This window comes from Aquila chrysaetos, chromosome 11, assembly GCF_900496995.4.
Source record: "Aquila chrysaetos chrysaetos chromosome 11, bAquChr1.4, whole genome shotgun sequence".
Classification (NCBI taxonomy): Eukaryota; Metazoa; Chordata; class Aves; order Accipitriformes; family Accipitridae; genus Aquila; species Aquila chrysaetos.
In genome coordinates, this window is record NC_044014.1 from 34,091,176 (window position 1) to 34,112,280 (window position 21,105).

General features: G+C 38.0%; 1 protein-coding gene across 5 annotated transcripts in view; it reads right to left on the reverse strand.

Annotated features, from left to right (window-relative positions):
* Nucleotides 1-21,105, reverse strand: part of ANK3 (ankyrin 3) — a 382,076-nt gene that overhangs the window by 260,975 nt on the left and 99,996 nt on the right. The window contains exon 1 of one of the 5 annotated variants that reach the window (XM_041127052.1): nt 14,904-15,065. The exons of 3 other annotated variants lie outside the window; for them this stretch is intronic. In XM_041127052.1, coding sequence (XP_040982986.1) covers nt 14,904-14,906 — 3 coding nt within the window. In that variant the 5' untranslated portion in view covers nt 14,907-15,065. Of the gene's footprint in view, nt 1-6,280; nt 6,304-14,903; nt 15,066-21,105 lie in introns of those variants that run through there. One more of the 5 variants, XM_041127051.1, reaches the window with a different exon arrangement.

Genomic DNA, 21,105 nt, shown 5'->3' on the forward strand with positions numbered 1-21,105 from the left:
TTTTTTACTCTGCTTAATCTAAAAAGCAGTTTTCAGTTATCGCTAAAGCACAGATTAATTGCAAATCTATTCTGAAAATCAGAATCTAAAGCTTACAGAAAAGCTTTGAAAACAATTGCCATGCTCATAATAAGGCAGCTCCATTTAACATTTAACACTTATTTACTGAAAAAACTATACTATCAGTGTACCAACTGGTACAACACTGCTTTCTTTTGTCTTCACATTATTTAAAAAAACCCCAAAACAACCAACCAAACAATGCTAAAAGAAGCCATTAACTTATTTCTTCTATCAAAAAAAAGTGGTTTTTTATTTCATGCTTAATTATTTAGTGAAACTCCATGTTGTTTCATGGCCTAACTCTTTGTACAGGTAAAATGGAAACAAAACATTTGAGAGAGATTAAAACCAGACTAGCTTACTGTTAAATTTTACAAAGACAAAAAGTGAGAGTATCAAGTCAAGTGCAGTGCTGCCTTAACTGCGACTGCCATTTGCAAACCTGGGATACAGGTCATATGCTATTCACCGAAATGCTGCATTTACTCTGTAGGGCTCTTCCCTTCAAAAAAAAAAAAAACCTAATTTGGACAAGCTGCAGTTACCACTCTAAAGACAGACAGATTAGAGACTGTCAACTGAAGAAACATTTAAAAAACTCACCTGCCAGGGAGATCTGCTACCAGCTCACCCAACCAGCTCCCCAGTTAAATAAACTGGGAGGATGACCTTCAAATTTAGCTCCCAGTGTTTCTAAGGATCTCTCATGGAAACAGGATTCTCAGGATTAAAAAAATCAGGCAGCCCAGTACTCACTGGGCCATCTGAAGAATACTGGGAGTCCTATCTCCATGTGCTTCAACATGCCAGGGACACATATGCAGCTGCCCACGGTGATGGATACAACACCCAGAATAGACTACTTAGCCAATTGCAGGAAGAATCTCTACTCTGCTCCCTATTTCTGGATGGCCTTTGCACCTCCATGTGCTAGCACAGGTGAGTATGAGCTCCTCTATAAGTGTTTTAGGATCCCTGGTGACAACGAACAGAATATATTTAGCAGGGTAGTATTGTGGCAGCTAAAGGATTCAAAGCTATTTGAAAGACATGGTAATTTAAATCCAAACAATTCAGCTTCAAAGGGATCCTTATCACATGCACAATATCCCATGCCTAGATCAGCCAACAGCAGCAGAGAATCAAAGCAAGCCCCTGCCTGAATGGAGAATTATTAGGAGTGAAAAAACAGCTGAATTTTATACCTTATCTAACCTTGACTGAATAATTATTAGTATTGGTAGGATTTAGAGAAAAAACACAAACAAAAGAAAGCTGTCTCAGTGAGATACGAGGACATAAACGAGCATGTTATTTGGACCAGGACAGCAGGGTGCAATGAAGAAAGAAAGTCTACAGTCAGTATCATTTGCCAGAGAAAAAGGGAGACAGCCCAGCTGGGCCAGGATGGACCCATACGTGTAGCAAAATATGTCAGTGAGGTGCATCACACACCTCTGGGAACCTAACATGCAAGAGGGCCTCTATGGAGATCCTACTGCCATGCTTTCAAGAGGAGAAAGAGATGTTGTTCGTTCTTGTGCACGGCTGAAGATGTAAGCTCTAGATGTTTTGGAAGCCAAAGGCTGAAATGCTGGCTTGGGAATAGATTTGGGTAGGATTTCACCTCAGAATTTTACCTTCAGGAATGATGGGTGTAGTACAAAGCTGCTCCTGTAGAAGTGGTGATATTTTCACAAAATATTATTTTCTACATCCTTTTGTGTGGCCCTCTGTTTGTAAAAGACTCTGAATTATTTTTACACTAGCATTCAAGTATATATTGTTTTATTAGGCCTACTGAAGAAAAATAATTTTTTAAGAAGTCAAAAAAAATAATTTACATGTTTTAGATGTGCTGAAAAAACCCATGTGTTTTAGGGATACCTACTTGTGTTTTAAATTAGAGTAATCACTGCTGGAAGAGAAATCCATTCAACCTATAACAATTCCTGCACAACATTCATTCTCCATCTTGGTAATTCTGAAAGTGAGGCTCATTCAGCCTATGGGATTTGTTTTAATTGATCAGATCTTAGTGACAGCCAAACCTTTGTAGATTTTTATTTATTTTTAAAATCAAGATATTCGTAGGTCGAAGTTTAAACTCAGACCTAGCTGCATTCATATCTAGCAATAATGAAGATGCAGATAAACACAGGATGGATAAGAATAAGTGTTAACATACCTACTTCAATTGTGCTATTCATATATTTTCTGCGCAAAAGAAATCTTCAGGATAGGAAACAATTTACATAGTACTTGCTACATAAAATAGCATGATGTTAAAGATGATATCAGTATGTGGAACACAGCATTCACAATCATTTCTCACACACACTACTAACTGCCTTAGTCTCTCTCCATTCATACTCCATTTTAGGCAATGCCTATTTTAGATGTATGCAAAGATCTCCTGTATACCTAAGGATGTCAGATATTTATAATTCAATTTATCTTGTGAGATTTTTTTCCCCAACTATAAACTTTTTTTCAATATTATCTGTATAAAAATTTCAGTTACTTAAAAAAATTATTTTTATTATTATTGTGCTGATCTGTACAATGTTATAATAGGTCTATACTGAAAATTATGTAGGAGACAGAAAAGAAGCAGCTTATTGAGATGTTGATAGACCAGAGCTCTTAGCAGCCTAAGCACCTCACTGTAAGATGCCAAATGGATAACAAAAAACATTTGCACTTCTTGAAAGCTGACTAATGGTATTTATTAATGTAATGATCCCATTATGCTACTGAAATATGACAAACAACATCTAAAGTGAAACAGTGATGGAACAAATACTATTTTTCTTTCAGGTATAGTTCTCTAAGGGATGACTCAAATGATTAGCTAGTCTGGTTTCTTAGTGAACAAAAGGCTCTTTACTGACTCCCATTAGAATCTGCTGCCTGTGTCTCAGTGGTGTGTACATACAAACACAACAAGAGAGGATCTAAACAGCTGCCAAGGGCTTTGGCACAACACACCGCAGAGAAAAATTTGTATATGTGTATATTAGAACATGATCCTTCCCAAAAACACATTGTGTGAGCTGAACGACCAACTTCCGTAAGGCACTAGTTTGCAGCAACTGGAGAGCAGCAAAAATACCAGCAGAACTGCCTGCTCCAGAATCAAACCCTACTGACTGGAGGAGGAGAGAAGGAAAACTTCCAAAGTCTCACTATAATAAGCAAATTTCCTTTAGTTTTTGTCCTGTATAAAGTGTTAGTATAATAGCTCTATAACTCCTAAAGGAGTTTGAAGATGCCACTTAACACATTCTCTAAAGACAAACAGGAACACAGTACAATAAAATTACTTGTTTTTTCTTTTACTTGTAACTAATGTCAATTTATCTGAACCTCTAATCAACTTAGGCTTTCAACCTCACATTTTTGTGCTGTCTCAATATTTTCAGGTTTGGGGGGGTTTTTTGTACACTTTCCCACTAATGGGTGTATGTTCCTACAAAGTTCTTATAAAAATGGACTTTTACGTGTCCAAAGTAAAGGTCAGCACTGACAAGCAGTTACTCTATTATATTACTGGACAAATTTTGCATATATCCTTTCTCACAAACACTGCATATACTCTCTGGATACTTAGTTGGTCTCTAATAGCTGTAAGTACTGCACAGATACTCATATCAGTAGATATTTTACTTAACATGCTTAGTAGATTCTGTCCCTGCTACAAAGCACGTTAGCCAACATTACATCCTTGAAAACGTAACTTCAGGAGACTTTATCACAACACATTCAAAAATATAATAGCAGAAGTTTCTTAAATCAGTGTTTCCATGACTGCAGTTACCTGAAGGTGTTTCAGACATGTATTGAAAGCACCAGGTGCTTCAACTGTGACTCTGCTAGAGATCAGGGTTTACTGCTTGTCAAGCTTTATTTGTCAGAATCTGCAAATACAATAGCCACAGTAGAATCTAAATGTTAAGCAGGAATGAGTCACGATCATGTCAGAGAGAATGACCTCAGTTTTTCTACTCTACAACAGGTCATTTGGTGACTGTTTTTTACCACGAAAAGTTATTTCTGGATGATCTGTTTCTTCAGGAAAGCAAAATCATCCTCATCCAAAATGACTGAATTGGGGAATAAAGTGTCTGAAGGTTTATAAACAAAGCAATATTTCAAAGCCAAAAATAATGATTAAACAAATATGCTTAAAACCATACTATTATGTGCTGTGATCCTGCCTCCCTGAACAGGGTTATGTTGGGCTGGTACATTAATGTGGCTTGGAGGAACACCTGGACACTCAAGAAAACAGAGCAAGTTAGTGATGAACCAATTCTCCAGTGTGATGTTAACATTACCATCCTGCTGCAGTTGTAAATTAAATACATGACAAGGTCCTGACCATTTGTGATCATTACAGATCCCATGATACCTGAATGCCAGTTTCAATAACCCAGATAAATTCCAGTTTGGGAAATTTCAACTTATTTTTATACATATTCACTGCAGTTTTATTAGAGTATGATATTCTTCTTCCTGTCTTGTTTGAGATTGACATGTTCAGTGCTACACAGAGTAACAACAGTTGTCACATTTTTGTGGTGAGTGAAGTCACTACTATATACAGCTTGCAATCAGGAAGTACAGCATCCAGTCAAAGGATGATAAAAGTAAGAGGTGTTACAATGATTCCATTTTCAAAGAAGTACCATGGAAAACCAGCATGACAATGATTTAGCGATTTTCTTCTTGCCTCTATTCATCACAGAAGAATCATTCTATAATTACATTAGTTTTATAGATCTCTGCTGACATTTTTCTAGGATTTTTTCTTTTTAAACCAGATACCTACAAATAAAATGTTAAGAAACCACCCTCTCAACATCATGCACAAGTAATTAACTATAGGATAGTTTGCAGAGAATTAATGAGTTTTAGAAATACAGCGTAGCAACTACATATAGAAGTCGTCACAAAAAACTTACAGGAGGCAAGTAGAAACATAAAAGTATCTTTTTTTTTTTTTTTTTTTTTTTTTTTAATTTTAAGAACCAGAGAGTGTTTTCCTAATGCATCAGAAGGTACTAAATACCTCAGGGCTCAGAAACACATGGGGCTACAAGACAAAAGCGAAAGCTGAAAGGTTGCCTAAGGTTTTATAGAGCAACACCTTGAAGCTGCTCAGACCGAGCCTCACTGGCTAAGAACTCAAGTCACACAGTTCCAGTTGGCACAAAGACATCTGAGTTCAGCATTTATAAATTGCATAAACTGATTGAGAGTAGTGGGAAATGTACACTGAAGGCAAAAAGCTCTAAAACAGATAACAGCAAAACACAAATCAAACGTATATACAGAAACATCTGCTTTCATATAAAACTACAGGTAAGGGACAAGTTCTCAATTAAATAGCCCTGACTTAAATGGAGAATGTGATTCATCTCATCTCACAACTCCAGGACACTGTGGGGAAAAGGAACAGTAAACTGAACTGGATTTTAATGTATAGTCTAAAATGTTTGCACCTAATTGGCTGCATTAAAGTTATATCCAAATGATTTCTACTTTCAAAGGGAAGTAGGCATTGAAATGTTGTTTTGCCCCCTTGATTAAATAAGCCAGACTGGCCACATTCACATGTTCTAACAAATACTGCTTTGTTGATTCTTTCCCAGTTTATTTGTCTGCAATAATTAAGGTGCTTTCTCGAAGCCACTCGGCCTAGGAATTACATGCAGTTGTATTCTATAAGCTAAAGAAAGGACATTGCCTCTGATCTGCCAGCAAATTTTAAGAGTGGATCATCCTGACCCAATTAACTTGTCCTGTTAGACTGATCGTTTTTGCTGAGAGATGCAGACAAGAATAGCTTAAAGCCAGGCTGCACAAAGCAACACGTGCTGGCATCCTTAGCAGTGAGGATTAAGAAGAAATGCAGAAAGGTCTGTATATTTTACATGTCCTTTAAGGTCACGAAGGGAATGCCCCACTCAGCCACCTGAATGGTAGAAATTACAATACACAAAGCCCAGGCTGCATTTAGTTTTGCAGTTCCACAGCAAATGAGCTTGACCATCTTTCCTTCTGCCAACAAGCAGCAGGTTAATCATACACAGCAGACTTCTGTTATATGAGATAGATGTGAGAAAGGGAGACAGCTAAACAGCTTATTGTGTTCAGCACAACACCCTGAAGTCAACATTTGCAAAATATATACAGGAAAATCAGTACTCACTGGCATGAAAGCAACCCTGGGGTTTTCTTACTCCATGTGTGCATATGCGAGAGAGATCTGCTGCATATTGCCCAAGTTTGGTTTACAAGGAAAGTTTTCTCCTGCAGATATGCTTCAGCCCAAACTGCGAGAGCATGAGCAAGAGCAAAGAGTCATGACCAGTGCAGCTGAATGGGCTTAAAATGTATTTTCATGCAATATCGAAGGGAAGAATAAAATCCTGGGACAGATTCTCAACTGCTATTAAGTTATCTTTGCTCCACTGGCTTCACCAAGCTTGCACTGATTTTAAACTCGAATACCTCCCAAATCTCCTCCTGTTGCTTTCAAGCAAAATGCACGATAACACCTGTGGAAAACGCTGCCAAAGGAACTAAGCACAGCCAGTGGCACAACTCGGGTAACTGCTCACATATAACACACAAGCACAGTGGCAAAGAATACACAGATACATGATGCTCAGCTACACCAATCAGACCTGAAACGAAGCTACATGAGTACCACCACGTTGCTGTTATACAGCAAAAACAAGAGATCAGATTTCGGTCTTGCTTCTACCTACTGCATGCTCTGATCCTGCAGGCAGCCGTTGCAAAATGGATGTGCTGTGCCTGTGCGGCCCCACTCAACATGCTGCTCCTGCCCACGCCGCATCACTCACAGGGTCAGAATCAAAAATTTCATAAACTTCACTCAAGTCAGAGTTGCGGGGGATAATGTAAAAGGGAGATCTGACTCCTCTTCCGTATGCCCAGGGCGGCAGCAGGGCTGAGGGGTCTCTGCGAGGAGAAGGCAGGGCTGCCCCAGGCCGGGCACGGCCAGTTCCAGCCGGTTCTGGAAGGTTCCAGCAGCGCCTCAGCCCTGCCTCAGGGGAGCGGAGACGACGGGAGGGAAGACACCACCAGGAGCAGGGAGAGGCAGAGGAGCTGGCAGCGAAGGAGGGAGGCTGAGGTGGGGAAAAAAGGGATCCACGAGCGTTGTCCGTCTGTCCCTGCCATTTCAGGTACCGTCAGGAGAATCGCTACAGGAGACAAGTACTTCTGTCTCCATCCATTTTGAATCCACACTTTTTCAAAGGCAAACGGCATATGCCATTTCTACTCACATTTTCAAATACATTTCTGAACACCAAATGGATCACACAGGAATCACTGCGGGTAGAATTTTGCTTTCTGAAATAGAGGCCTATTTTTAAATGGTGAGAAAAGCTCCTTGGGGATTCATACTCACATAGGAGACCTGAAGCTCCTGAGAACAAACAGTTTCCTAAACAAATAAAGCCAGCCCCGACAATAAAAATACCTTTTCAGCATGTTAAAAAACAGGGAAGCAATTAACTGAGTATTTAAAGCAAAAGCAGACATTTGAGTACCTTTGAGGTGGTGAACATCTGAATTTCCCTTATTCTTCTTTTCCTCAAGAGCAACCTTTCCGACATGCGTACTACTTTTGTTTCCAGAGTAAAAAGTCACAGATGACAGTCAAAAGACTTTGTGTCATTTTGATTAATGATACACCTTGTTAATGTTTCAATTCAAAGCATATGTGCCTGGCAAAATTATAACAGTGAGGGTATTTCATTAACAAAATAGTTTACCAAAACATGTAGCGAACTCTCCGCCACCTGAAACTTCAAATGCAGGTTAACAGTCTATAAAAATTGTGTTGCAATTTAACCTGCACTATGTACAGCTGTTATGTTCTGCTTTGCAGAAAAATCAAGACAGGTTGAATACAATGATCCTTACTAGCCTTAAGAAAACCAGTCAATCTTATGCAGAAATACTGCATCCATTTTCCAAAATCAGGTGCCAAACTTCAGATTTTGTAATGTTAATAGATGGTCCTTTTACTGTTGCCTTCCTTCTCACTTTCTGCTGTGAACTGCTGCCCACTTGGTTTATAGCTTAGATATTTTTCCATATCAGGTTTAAAAGTACAGTGGTTTTCCCTCCATGAGAGGGAAGCTGTGCAATTTATGATGAAAAGCACAAATCCAACTTCTCAACACCCTGGAAAGCCTAACAATATTCTTTGGGGAGGATTTAAGCCTCAGCATTCATAAAAATGGATCCCTTTAGTGCAGATTCACTGCACTATACCTTCTCTGCAAAGGTGTTATTTTCACATCCACTGCATTTGCACCTTATTGAGATACAGTATTTATAACTCATTCCCACAGCTAAGGGGAATGATTCAGAAAACACAATGTTCCTTCTAGCTTTGCATAAACCTTCTGTCCTGTATGACATTCCTCCAAACCTCACTGTGCATCTTGCCCATTACAACTTTAAGTAGTAACAACATCATTGTCACATTAGTTTAAACACCCTAAGGCTTCTTACTCTAGAGTTTTACCCCCAATGTCTGACCAGGAGTTTAATTCTACTAGCCCAAAAGAATAGCCATAAATGAGCATGTTTTCAGCACCTTTTTGCAAAGGACTTACTCTTGGTAAGAAGTCAGTAGAACTTGTGCAATGCTTTTTGTGATTATTGATTCCCATGTTTTGTTACACTTGCTTTCTAGCAACAATGAAGAAATAGTGCTGTCGTGAAAACAATACTTTACAGGAACAATTCCTTGAACTTACATTTTTCCAGCTAAGCTAAGCTAAAGCATCTTACTGGGATAACAATAACACATGCAAAGTACTGTAATACTAAAAATAAGACATCTGTATGGATATGCCTCCTCCACTTAATTGCAAACAAGATTAGCACAGTGTATAATCAATATAAAATTGTGTTAGCCGTACAGACCATTTTCCATCAACGTGTAGCTAAATGCAAATACACGTTTCATTTTAAAAATCTCTATACTTTTATTTCGACACAGTGGAAAATGCTATGCCATCATTATAGAACTAAATTCTTCTCACAGTCAGAAATGATGGAAGTATATAACTGAGAAGCTGCAGCAAAAAGAAAAGACAAATAAAACCAGTTGCAGCCTGTAGTTGTGCTAATTAAAATCAATCCATTGCCAGTGTCTTACACCAAGTTAAAAATTGCAAAGAAATTAAGATGATGTGATATGGTAGCAAGACAAGAACTGCATTAATTAAAAAGTTAAAGGTGAGGCAAAATTCCACAAAAATTAAGAATTAGAGTCATATCTGTCTCCAGTACTGGAACTGTATGCTCTTCACACATTCAATATGAATTGACAGGATTTTCTAAACCTCTGCCAGGTAGCGCCTGCTGTGCCACCCTGGTGGTTCTCCTCCTCTGTGGGGGATCCACCAGGGAACCTCCTGAGTGCGCACCTTGGGACTGAGCTGTAGCCAAGATCAAGTCAGCAAGAAGGGGCAGAAGTGCAGATAATGCATTGCCTTCCCTGCTAAAAGGAAAGATTGAGCATTAATTCTTCTGCCATGAAATGCATTTTCAGTCCCATTTCCCATTACACCAAGGAAGCCATTAACACTGTGCCTCAGGAATGAGGGGTAAAACATAAATAAGATGGAGCCTCAGTAGCCAATTATCAAGTTATGTGTTTTCCAAGCCTTGCCCTGAACTTCACCTGAATCCCCAGCCTACACAGTGCAGCGCTCACCTTATTCTCTCCCCAGTCTCACAGGGCTAAAAGAAGAGACTGAAAGAGTTTTGCAACTTTTGTTGTGTCCTAATTGCCACCAAAGAAACACAATGGATGAAGATAGTCTTATCCCTAAAAAAAATAAAAAATTTACATCTACTTTTCTATTTTTATAATTATCACCCAAATAAGCAGAATATACACACGTTTTTCTGAGAATATACAAGTCATACCATCATTATGATAAGTTTATAGCTAAGATTTTTCTCACCTCAACAACTTTAGCAAACACCCATGTGATTCACAAACAAGGATTTGCCGGTATTTTTACTGGAGGCTATAAGTTTACTGGAAAACATACTGAATTGGCCACCTCCTGCTTTTATGCTGCAGAAAACAACAGGATAGCATTTTTAGTATGGGCATCCTGCTAATGAAATAGCAAGGGTACACAGTAGCTATGATCTGATCATAAATAATGATAATTTTGTATAAGGAAAACCCATGAATATAGTAGAAAAGGATCATGAAGTAACTAACTACAGACACACTTTAAAACATAAGATTACAGTAAAACTCAGCTAAATGGAACATTTGCAAAATACCTAACCAGCCATTTTCACCTGGAGAGGGTTGGGTGTTATTTTTCATTAAAATGAAACTTAACTACTGATTTATTCACTTATCCTTGAAAGATCAGCCTCTGGGGGGTCTGGTTCTCAGTCTGCAAATTTGTTCTGGAACTCCAAATTAAAAATAGCAAAAGAGGAAAATAATGAATCACACAAAATCCCAACCTAGCCTTAAGGGACATGCATGACCACACATCTACAGTAATTCACAAGCTACAGCACCAAAAATCTCAGGCAGGAAACAGATGACCTCAGTGAAGTATCCACTCCTGAAGCAGACAGTGTTGACATTCAGCAACAATGCCACCACTGAAAAACCTTTCCACTTTCGCTGGAAATTACCTATGGAGTTGATAGGGCACATGATATAAATGGCCAAATTGGAATTTTTCCAGACGGGGAAAAAACAAACCAACCAACAAACCAATCCAACCCAACCACAAATCATGATAATATTACCCCTTTTTCTACACTTGTAGTGATGACAGCTTCTCAGGGTTTCATTCTACCAACAACCGTAGAGTCTGTGTGTTTGTGCATGTTATCAGATAAGTACACTTAAAAAATAGACTTCTGAATATAAAATGGTAAGTTCAAGTGCAAAGTAGTTAATGGGTAGCTAATATACAGATATCATTCACAAATAGCACTTTGCACCCATAAGACTAGAATATGAACATAATAAAGAGCAGGTGGAGTCTCAAAAATAAATGCTCATTCACAATCCTTAATGGAAGTAGTAGCTTCTACTAAGCACAAGTTAATTAGTAAAAATTAAAGCTAAGCTAATAAATGAATACTTTTCACAAGCATAAAATAAGCTGAAGAGGATGAATACAGACTCATTTCAAATCTAAGTAGTATGTTTGATCATATATTTAGTACTAAATAGATGTATTTCAAGTGCATTTCTGTATATAAAGTCATAAGGGCAAAGTTGCATGCCAAGTTACGATGACCAGAGCAGATCATCCGAAGGCTTATTTCTAAGAATCATTAGCACTGTTCTAGAGGTAACCAATGAATAGATCAAGAAAATATTAAATATATTTACCAATTTTACCTTGTTACAATGTACCTGTTGCACAGCAGTTCAAAACAAGAGGTTTTAATTTATCCATATTAATAACTCAGCTACTTCGGGAAGTTGGGGTTACTGATCAGTATGTAATCCACACCTCCTGACACTTACAGATTCCCCAAACAACTTTGGCTACAGAATAGGTGACAAGACAGGGGAAAACTGTGATGCTGAAGTGATACAAAGCCATTTTAGGCCTTCTTTGGGAGGAACTCCTTGCAGTTTTAGAACTACCTGCATGTCATGAGGTTATCCAACAAGAATGCCAATAAATCTTTAACTTGCTAGTATTTTTTAATAATTCAGCCCCAGTGTTTACAGGAGCTTTGCAAAATTAATACAGAGAAATCAAGTCCTCACAACATCAAGTCAGACAGTCCTCATCATTAAAAGCTGCAGGAGAGTATATGACTTAGCCATTCGGCCAAAAGAAATGCAACCTAGAAGAGCCAGGGCATTCACGCAATTCTCCCATCTTCATTATTCTGGAAGTTCTTGATTCAGTTGTTTCTGATGAGCACAACTAATTATGCTTGCTGCTGGGGAGAGAGAAAGAAGTTTCCTGAGGGAGCTAAAGGTTTCCTTCTATAGAACAAAGCCAGTAGTACATCCATCCTGGAGATTCACTGAAAGTTAGGACAGCCCAGTATAAAGTTTCGTTCAAGTAATTTACCACTTTGCAATGTCCTAATAAGAAAGGCAGGGTGCTTTTAAGACATTGTGACAACTTGGATTTCAAATGTGACAGCTTGACGGGTGAAGCAATGATGCTCACCAATGCAAGTTACTGAAATAAGCCTGAGGTACAACTCCCTGCAGCTTGTAAAACAGCCATATTAGCTTGAGCAGACAGACACAGATGATGGTACCTGAGTAACAAAGATGCTCTGTCGGGCTGGATCTCACTACAGTCTCCACCATCTTTTCCAGTTGCTTCTCTGCCTTTCAGCACTACCTCAGTCTTGTTTCTTTTGATCAAGCCAGCTAGTTTTCATCCCAAAATTACTCTCGAATTGTCTCACTCCATCAGGTGTTTCCAGCTGGATGGTCCCAACACACTTGATAGCCTCATAGGCCATGTTTCATTACAAACCCTCGCCTTGGCCTGATGTACATGTCAAATGACAACAAAACAGCTTGCTTTGACATCTCACAGGAGAGGGCAGGAAAAGAATTGTCCCCAGTTATGTTTGGAGCCTCTTGTTCCTTTTTTCCTCCCTTCCACTCACTCCCCCTCAAAATATTAAATAAGTGAGAACAATCCAAGCTTCAGAAAAAAAATCAAGGTAACTTTACAAAAGTGAAAAAATGGATTTTTACAGTCAGCCACAGTCAGTCTCCAAAGCTTTACTGTTCTCATAATCCTCTCACAGAAATTACTTGTGCATGTAAGCAATACTAAAAAGAAGACCCCAGACATTTTATAGCATTTTGTGAATCATACTAGTTTTAAACAAGGAGAGATCATAACAGTGAATACCATAACCTACCATGTAATGTAAACCACCTATTCAACAGATGCAGATTATATGATTAAATATTCTGGTACTATAAATATTATTTCAAGTATATCCCAAAGGATGGTTTAAAACCCACATTTGTACAGAAAAAACTATATTATGCGAATATATTCACACATACATACATATGTACATAGACAGCAGCAAAAAAATCATTCTATAAAACAAAAGGTTTATGAATAAATAATTATCCCATAAGAATTGCAGTAAGGCATTCAGGGACAATGAACCCAGGTATTTAGTGCCTATACTTCTTACTTTATAATCTACTGTATGTTATATTTGATATTCTAGTATTTTATCTCCCATAAAGACTCTGAGAAATGGTTACATAAGTAGTTTTAACTAATGTTGTAAACAGGTTTTCAGCTATTTTGCCATATGTTAAAGATGGCAGAAGATGTTACAACAAGTGATGAAATTCATTCATGAAGAGAAAGCCCAAGAATTCATGGGGTTTTATGCTCTAAGGGTAGGAAATAGTTTTGGCGCTCTCCCAGAATGAACTGTTTAATCAGAAAACAGGTTGCACTGAATTAACTAGTAGTTCCATGCAGCAAATCTCACTGACTCTTCCCATCATCGAAATTCTCCTTTAAGGGATAAACCTCTGCTCACTTAATTCATAGAAATATGGGTATGCGCAGCTGTGACTGTTAAGGCTAAGCAATATCGTGACAGACACTAGTGTATCAACATTACAGGAGTTTCTTTTAACCTTCTGAATATACCAGGAAAACTTCTCATTTGCCATTGCCACTAGACCATGGAGAAAGCATCACAGTAGTGGGTAGACTGGCTTTTGGGGCCCCTGCAAGTGTGAAAGGCAATGAGGAGCTGGGAATTTGTATCCCTAGAGGAGGAGGAGTAATTTGTCCCTTTGAAAGTATTTTGAAACACCTTAGAATACCTGTGAGCAAAGCAAGGACTGAAGGGGACATTACCTTTTAAAAGCATTCACTCAATATTAATGCTTCTAGAGATACTTAATGCAAAACATGGCATTTAAAACACCATCCTGGTAACAGCCCTTGTTTACAAAGATTTAAGTAGACCTGCTCAAAGGCATTCATATGTTAGGCTATGAATAAGTGCTGCTGTAGAAAGTAAAATACATTTTTGCCTTCTCTGAAAATGCAGCATAATACTGAGCTCACTTGGAACTCTATCTGCCCTAACACTGAGATGAATAAGCTCATTCTTTTATTTTTCCTTTAAACATCAGTTCACAGTGGTGTATTTCCATTCCACCAAAAATCTCCCCTGCATTGTGCGTCTCCAGGAGCACAAGTACCTGTAAAACCTGACTGACTAATTTCCAATTTATAAAAAGTAATGCAATTATCTTGTTCAAACTAGATTTAATCACAAAGCCTCTGAGTGGTCTAAGAATATTTTCTTGATACATGCTCAGCTGAAAACTCCCATCATTTTTAGCCGGGTACACAATAGCCATTTCTGGTTGTGTATCTCTCCTTCTAGTTTGATAATCTATGGTTAATTGCACCACCCTGGAACATCTCTTCCTAGTTTGACAGTTAATGTTTAATTACACCACCCTGGAAAATCTCTTCAAACGGTATCTGGCTTCCAAGCTGAAACATCCAAATCCAAAGGAAAATGTTAGTAACCTTTCAGAGAGAAGCATATCCTGCAATCCAGGAAAAAAATTCTGCAGAAAACTAGTATCCATCCACCAATCCAACAAAGCAGCTCCCATTTCATCCTCCTTTCAGCAATGCCACATAGAGCTGGTTTCCAAGAGCATAACAGGCTGCTGCTAGATGTCAGCGGCAAATTAGTAAAAATGCTGTCATGATGTATGCAAAGATGGAAAACATCCCACTTACCATCCTCCTCAGAATATATACTCCAATAGCATCCACAGTACCTGCATGTCAATATTCTCCTATTGCCTTTATTGTTTTCATTCCATAAATTGGCATCAGAAATAAGAGCCAAAGAAAGTGATAATAATGTAGATAGGGATGCTCAGTGCCACATTCACTTACCTGCAAAAGGAAAAGCACAGGGTTTGAGCTCACTAATCACAGAAGTTAGCTAATCTTATTAGATAGCTGCTAATTATCTCTGACACAAAGAAGGATTACATGAGGCAGGAAAAGAAATGTTTTTTTAATAGACATTGATTGGTTATATTGGGGAAAGAAGCAAATATTATATTTTTCCAGAGATCAGAAACATTTCCCTTTCTGTTTGCTGAAGAGCAGATGTGACAATGAAACAGGTGGTGGAAATATAAACCCTTCTAAAACCTCCAGGGTGTTTTCTCAGGAAGTGTCTAATGATTGTCACTAGATCTGTTGCAGTGCTTACTTTATAGGCTAACGTGGTGCAAGTAGTTGCTGGGGTTTTGCCAGTGATCTCCTAGGCAACTGGCTGCTCAAAGGAGCCACAAATAGAAGCAGTAAACCCCACTCCCGATTTCAGTCTCAAAGCAGTTCGCACTTATAACATTCACCATGCAAGAAAATAGACATCCTATGGGTGATAAAATAAGCATGCATTACCTTTCTTAACATACTACAGCCACAAATGTTGGGAATAAGAATCAGATCTGTGCATTAGTTACAAGAAAATAACTGAATAGCTAATTAAAAAACTGTTTCCAATTCGATAGATTTTACAAAGAAAATCTCAATTAACAACAGTGCAGTGTTCACACAGACTTCTTAGTAATACAAGGTTCTCATTTGGACGCGTCAGGCATCAGAGAAAATGAGAATTTATTCTCTTATATTTTAAAGATTTATTATAATGACTTTATGTGGTTACTTATTTCTGTTTAGCCTACAATACAAGCATAAATTTATTAAATTTAGGTTGCCCATACATTTTATTTCATAAGACAATAAATAGCAAGTGAAAACCTAGAAAGAGTAATCTGCTGTCAGCTGTTCTGAGTAACCAGTTCATATATTATTTAATTACATCTCTCCAAGAATAACAATTCATCATTCATGATTGCTTATTAAATATAATTTTTAATGTCTTCAGCAATTTTCTTTGTAACTCATTTGTAAAAACAGCAGGTATTTTCTTTTATAAAGAAGTATTAGAATTATTAAAAAATTATTATTGAGTATCTACACAGCAAGCTTATTTATATCTTAGTTTCCTCTGTATTTATATAATATTATAATATTTTACAGAGAAAATTAATCATTCTCCAGGAGAGATTGTGGAAAGAATTAAGAGTTCTCTCTGCAAATCAAATGAATTCTAGTTTTAAAATATATTTCAATACAAAGAATGGATGCTTTCAGATAAAAGGTATTCCCTCAGTTATTCAGAGTGCAGATGTTAGATAACAGCAGGCATAGATTCACCAACGAAGTAAACGCAACCAAAACATAAGAAAATCTCATGCTGCTAACTAATGTCAGTGTCATACTGATAAGGTCAAAATTAATTTTAAAGCCTCCTACAATCTCTTAACAGAGAAAACATCAAGGAAATATATAAGTAAACACATTAGTCATATAGACACCTTTGTAAGCAGACACAAATACATGTCACAAGTGTACACAATTTTATCGTTTTTATTTGAATAAATGCATATTTCAATTTTAAAACTGGAAGCAGCTTTGCAGGTGTCTAAACGTTTCACTACATGAAGAGAGTCTTACAATGTCGTGGTTAGGCTAAGTACAGAGTTTTACTGTCTTGGAATGTATTATTTACAGGTTTTTAATTAGAGCTACAACAATGTCTGGTTGAAAAGGGACTCATTATACACAGTTCATACTGCATGACGAAAATAAGAAAAGAAGTTGTATGTAAGCTAACCTGAGTGTCAGAAACAGCCTAGGTACATGACACAAACCCCGAGTTTAGTACAATCTACTTTTCAGCTACGTTGCCTCTGAGAGAACTTACACAGAGACTTCTGATGCATCAATAATGTTGTATTGTGTCATGCAGACACAGCCAGTGACCTATCATATTATCTCATTCAACCTCTACCAACACAGGGTATGTAGCCTCCAGATACACAGCATACCTGGAGTTAAACTGCTTTATAATGCTTAGGTGCCAAGCCAGGAATCCAATTCTGAGTAGATATACTCTGTCTTTAACTGTTTTTTGGTTGTAAGTGTTGAGCATTAGGAGGCCCATCCTTAGGTGAGAAAATTAGTTAACAGGCTTGTTAGTGAGCAAGGCATCTCTTCAGCTGATACGGCAACCAGCATCTCATGAGGTCATTTCCTCCCTTTTCTTGAAAACTACTTTCTGTTTGGAGTCCCAGTGGCAATACACAGAGTTGATCTCTGTTTAACAGCTCATCTGAAAGCTTCCACAGCTGCTGATCATGAAGGATCTGAGTAGGTTGAGAGGAATGGGGACAGCCATCGCCCACCAAGCCTTTGAAGAGATCCCACAAAAGGTCTCAGCTGGGCAAAAGCAATGGCTAAGGGCTTTGCAAGATTGGCCTCAGGTACACAAGGTGGCCAGTAGCAATTTTGCAGGTATTTCTGCAAAACAATAATAGACCTGACCGAAGACCTTACAATCAACAGCAATAGCTAAGAAAAGGACAAAGTGCACATATATTCCCTACGCCCATTTGGAGAGGCAATAAGAGCAAGGAAGGCTGAAGCACAAAAAAGAAAAACACAATAGCAACAGCTGTGCTGAAGGACATAAGGCTATTAGAAGATGAGGGCAAAAGGCCTTCTTCAGTATTGATTTTATCCAGAGAGTAACATAAAGAAGAAACATGAAGCAAGGCCTCCAGCATGAGGATTCTTCCTTTCATGGACAATTTTTGCAGTATGACATTAGACTGGAGAGAACAGCTACCTAGACAAATTATGGCACAACATTTCTTCAGTGTTTAAGACCAAGTGCTTGTGCCATTCCTACAAAGAGTTATGGATGGGAAGTTGTTCTTTGCTACCAAAGTTCTCTATCTGAGGAAACCAGAAGCATTATTTAGAAAAAAACCCACACAGACAAATGGACCATTGTCAAAAGATGTTCTGAAGGACAGAAGAAAATGTACTAATTAATTCAAAGAGAAATTTGTCGAGACCTTACATTTTACATGAAAGGGACTAGTAATGAAGTTATTTGCAACTGCTTCATTTCCAGGGAACAAACTTCATTGCAAGTCTGGTAGGGAATTATAAAAACCAAGGGGCTCAGGTTTATTTCTTAGCTGCAAACAAGTTACCACAGGATAAATGAGCACAATTCCCACGAGACAAACCAAGAATTTTAATTTGCTTTCCAATGCCCAATTTTCCACAGAAAGACAACAGTGAAAAATTACTCCAAGTTTGTCATACACTTCCACCTGCCTGAATAAGTTCTGTAAAGGAGATGAGGGGAGAAACCAGAAGAGCTGGCCCCTGTTCTGAACTACAGCCAGGCAAGTTTAAGAGGAAAAAAGCAAAACCTAATCAGCTAAAAGTTACGCAGGAGACTTCTGCTAAGGTCTCTGAAGGTGTGAAAAGCAGATTAAAAGATATTGCATTGGCTGAAGAGATAGAGAATGGGATGGAGGCAGTGACCGAGCTGGGCAAAAGTCTTAGAAATCAGGATAGTATATTTAACTTCATGCAGAAAGACAGAAATGAAAAGAGCAGCATGGCAAAAGCACATGCCAAACACCCGGCAAGTCTGGAGGAAAAAAGGTAGTCAGAGCTGACAGAAGAGGGATGAGCTTACAACAAACCTAGCCAAGAGAAAACCATGGTATAAGCCAACTTTACATCAGCAGAAGTGAACAGAAAGTGACAGATTTTAGAACTCTGCAGTATGAAAAGCCAAGCCAAGAGACGATAGGAGAAGGAAAGGAGAAGGAAGACTTCTCAAAGCACAGTCAAGGTTAGTGGAGGATTGGTATGAAAAAGGAGCACATTACTTTTTCCCCCCATTTAAGACTGACCCACTATTTTATAATGTGGTGGTATTAAGAACGCAAGAAAAGCTACACCTGGATAGGGAAAGCACAGTTATTTAAGGAGTGGAAAGAAGAGAAGCACTAGTCAGAACAGAAGTAAGGAAAAAAGCATCAGAATAAAAGGAAATGTGGGAGAACAAGTACGAACAAGAACAAAATAATTTACAGGCTTTGAACCTAGAGTAAACAATTTCTGTAGACTAGGGTAGGGTATGAGGTGGGAAGGATGGAATTGAGCAAGGTTTTGAATAGAATGTAAAGGCAGCATGAAAAAGTCTGGTCAAGTGACAAAGTGTCTTATCAATGCTCAGTGAAGAACCAGCACAACTTTGAGCTCTGTTTAAGCGTTGCATCCAAAAGTCAAAACAATGCCAACACTATGATACCTTCCCTGAAAATGTGTAGGATTCTGAAAATTAGGACTTTCTGCAAGACAAACAGATGCTGGCATAGACAAAGGTGATACTCCCTGGAGCAAGCAAAAAAAAAAAAAAAAAAAATCCAAATTGAAAATGCTACAGTTTAGGGAAACACATCAGTCCCCACTTCATACATGTCCAGTCAAACTTTGCATCAGCTCTACTTAGCTCTTAAGTTATAACCCTGTTGTCTTAAGTGCTGCTTTCCAGATGATACTGTTACCTTCTGCTGCTATAAAGTCAACTAAAACCAAAAGATTGATTTTTCTCTTGCATACAATAAACAGGAAACCCCAAAAAATCATTACACTAAAGGCAGTAAGATACTCTTGTCAGCAGACAAATAATTCAACACATTATGTTTATCCAAACAGTTTGAAAAAGAATATGAGGTTCTCTGGTCTGCAGGGAAGCAGGTGTCAATGGAGGCTTGCATCAGCACTTCAGCTGAGACTCCAGACACCTCAGAAGAGTCATGATCTATTTACTATTCAAATCCATCTTTAAGGAACAATGGTTCTTGTTTCACAACTGGTGACAGTGCTGATAGTCACCTTCACCTACAGGAGCTGATGACAAATTCCCAAGAACTTTTCCCTCATTCCCCCAGATGAATAGAGACCTACTTGAAGTCCCTAAAGGCAGTATAGATCCTTCATCTGAACAAGATTAACCTCTGTTCCAGAAGATAAATCATTGCAAATACCAACAATCAGTGAATTCACATCCCTGTGCATCAACCCCTGTTGTCCTATAGTTAACAAGCTGAGCAGAGGCCTGGGGTTTACTCTGGCAGGGCAAACTGTAAGAAACCAACTACTAGACCTTGAAGCATTGACACTTGTATAAAACTTGTCACATACTTTAATGAAACTGAACAAAATTTCTAATTCATTAAGTGGATTTTGGATCTGATTTCTACCCAGTAAGTTAGATTTCCTTCTGTTCACTTTTTCTGATTTTATGACATCAACACACAGTATGGTTCCAGTTTTTACTATCTGCAGTCAGTGAAGGAATGTAAATCTGGGAAGTTATTTTCTATACAGAAGTTAATAATGCTAATATTGTGAAATGCCCCTTTGCTCCATTTACATGTCAAAATTTATAAAAAGATCTGCTACATCTTTCCAACATCATTTTCTGTGCCCTGCAATTCACTGTTAAGAAGCAAGGACTGTTGAGAAATAAGGGATGTCTAGGAGACTGCAAGACATAAAAAGAAAACCCTTTAATGTTTAAAATGACATGACATTTTTTTGAAACAATGATTTTCAACAGTAGAGGAAGACTTGCATTCTTTTGAAAAGAAAAATCTATTCTACTTTTGGGAGCAGGGTTATCTATAGAGCATGAATACTATTCACCTCATGAAAGTAACTTGGGGATCATGTACTCCTGGACCACAGCTGCTGGAAGCAAAAAAAAAAAACAAAACAAAAAAACCCCCTCTAAACAGCTGTGTCACAATCAGATAAAAACAACCAAACTGAAAATGACTGAGACAGATTTTTTTTAAAAAATATTTCCATCCATAGTTAACTGGTCTCATGCTATTGAACAGTTTAGGCTGCAGTTAAAACACATATCCACCCTGTACATTCTTTTTAATCACACATGAACACGTTTGCACAGAGCCAAGGAAAAACGCAAAGGCTCCATTAACAATACCTGACATGACCTTTTATCCTTCTAGAAAACGGG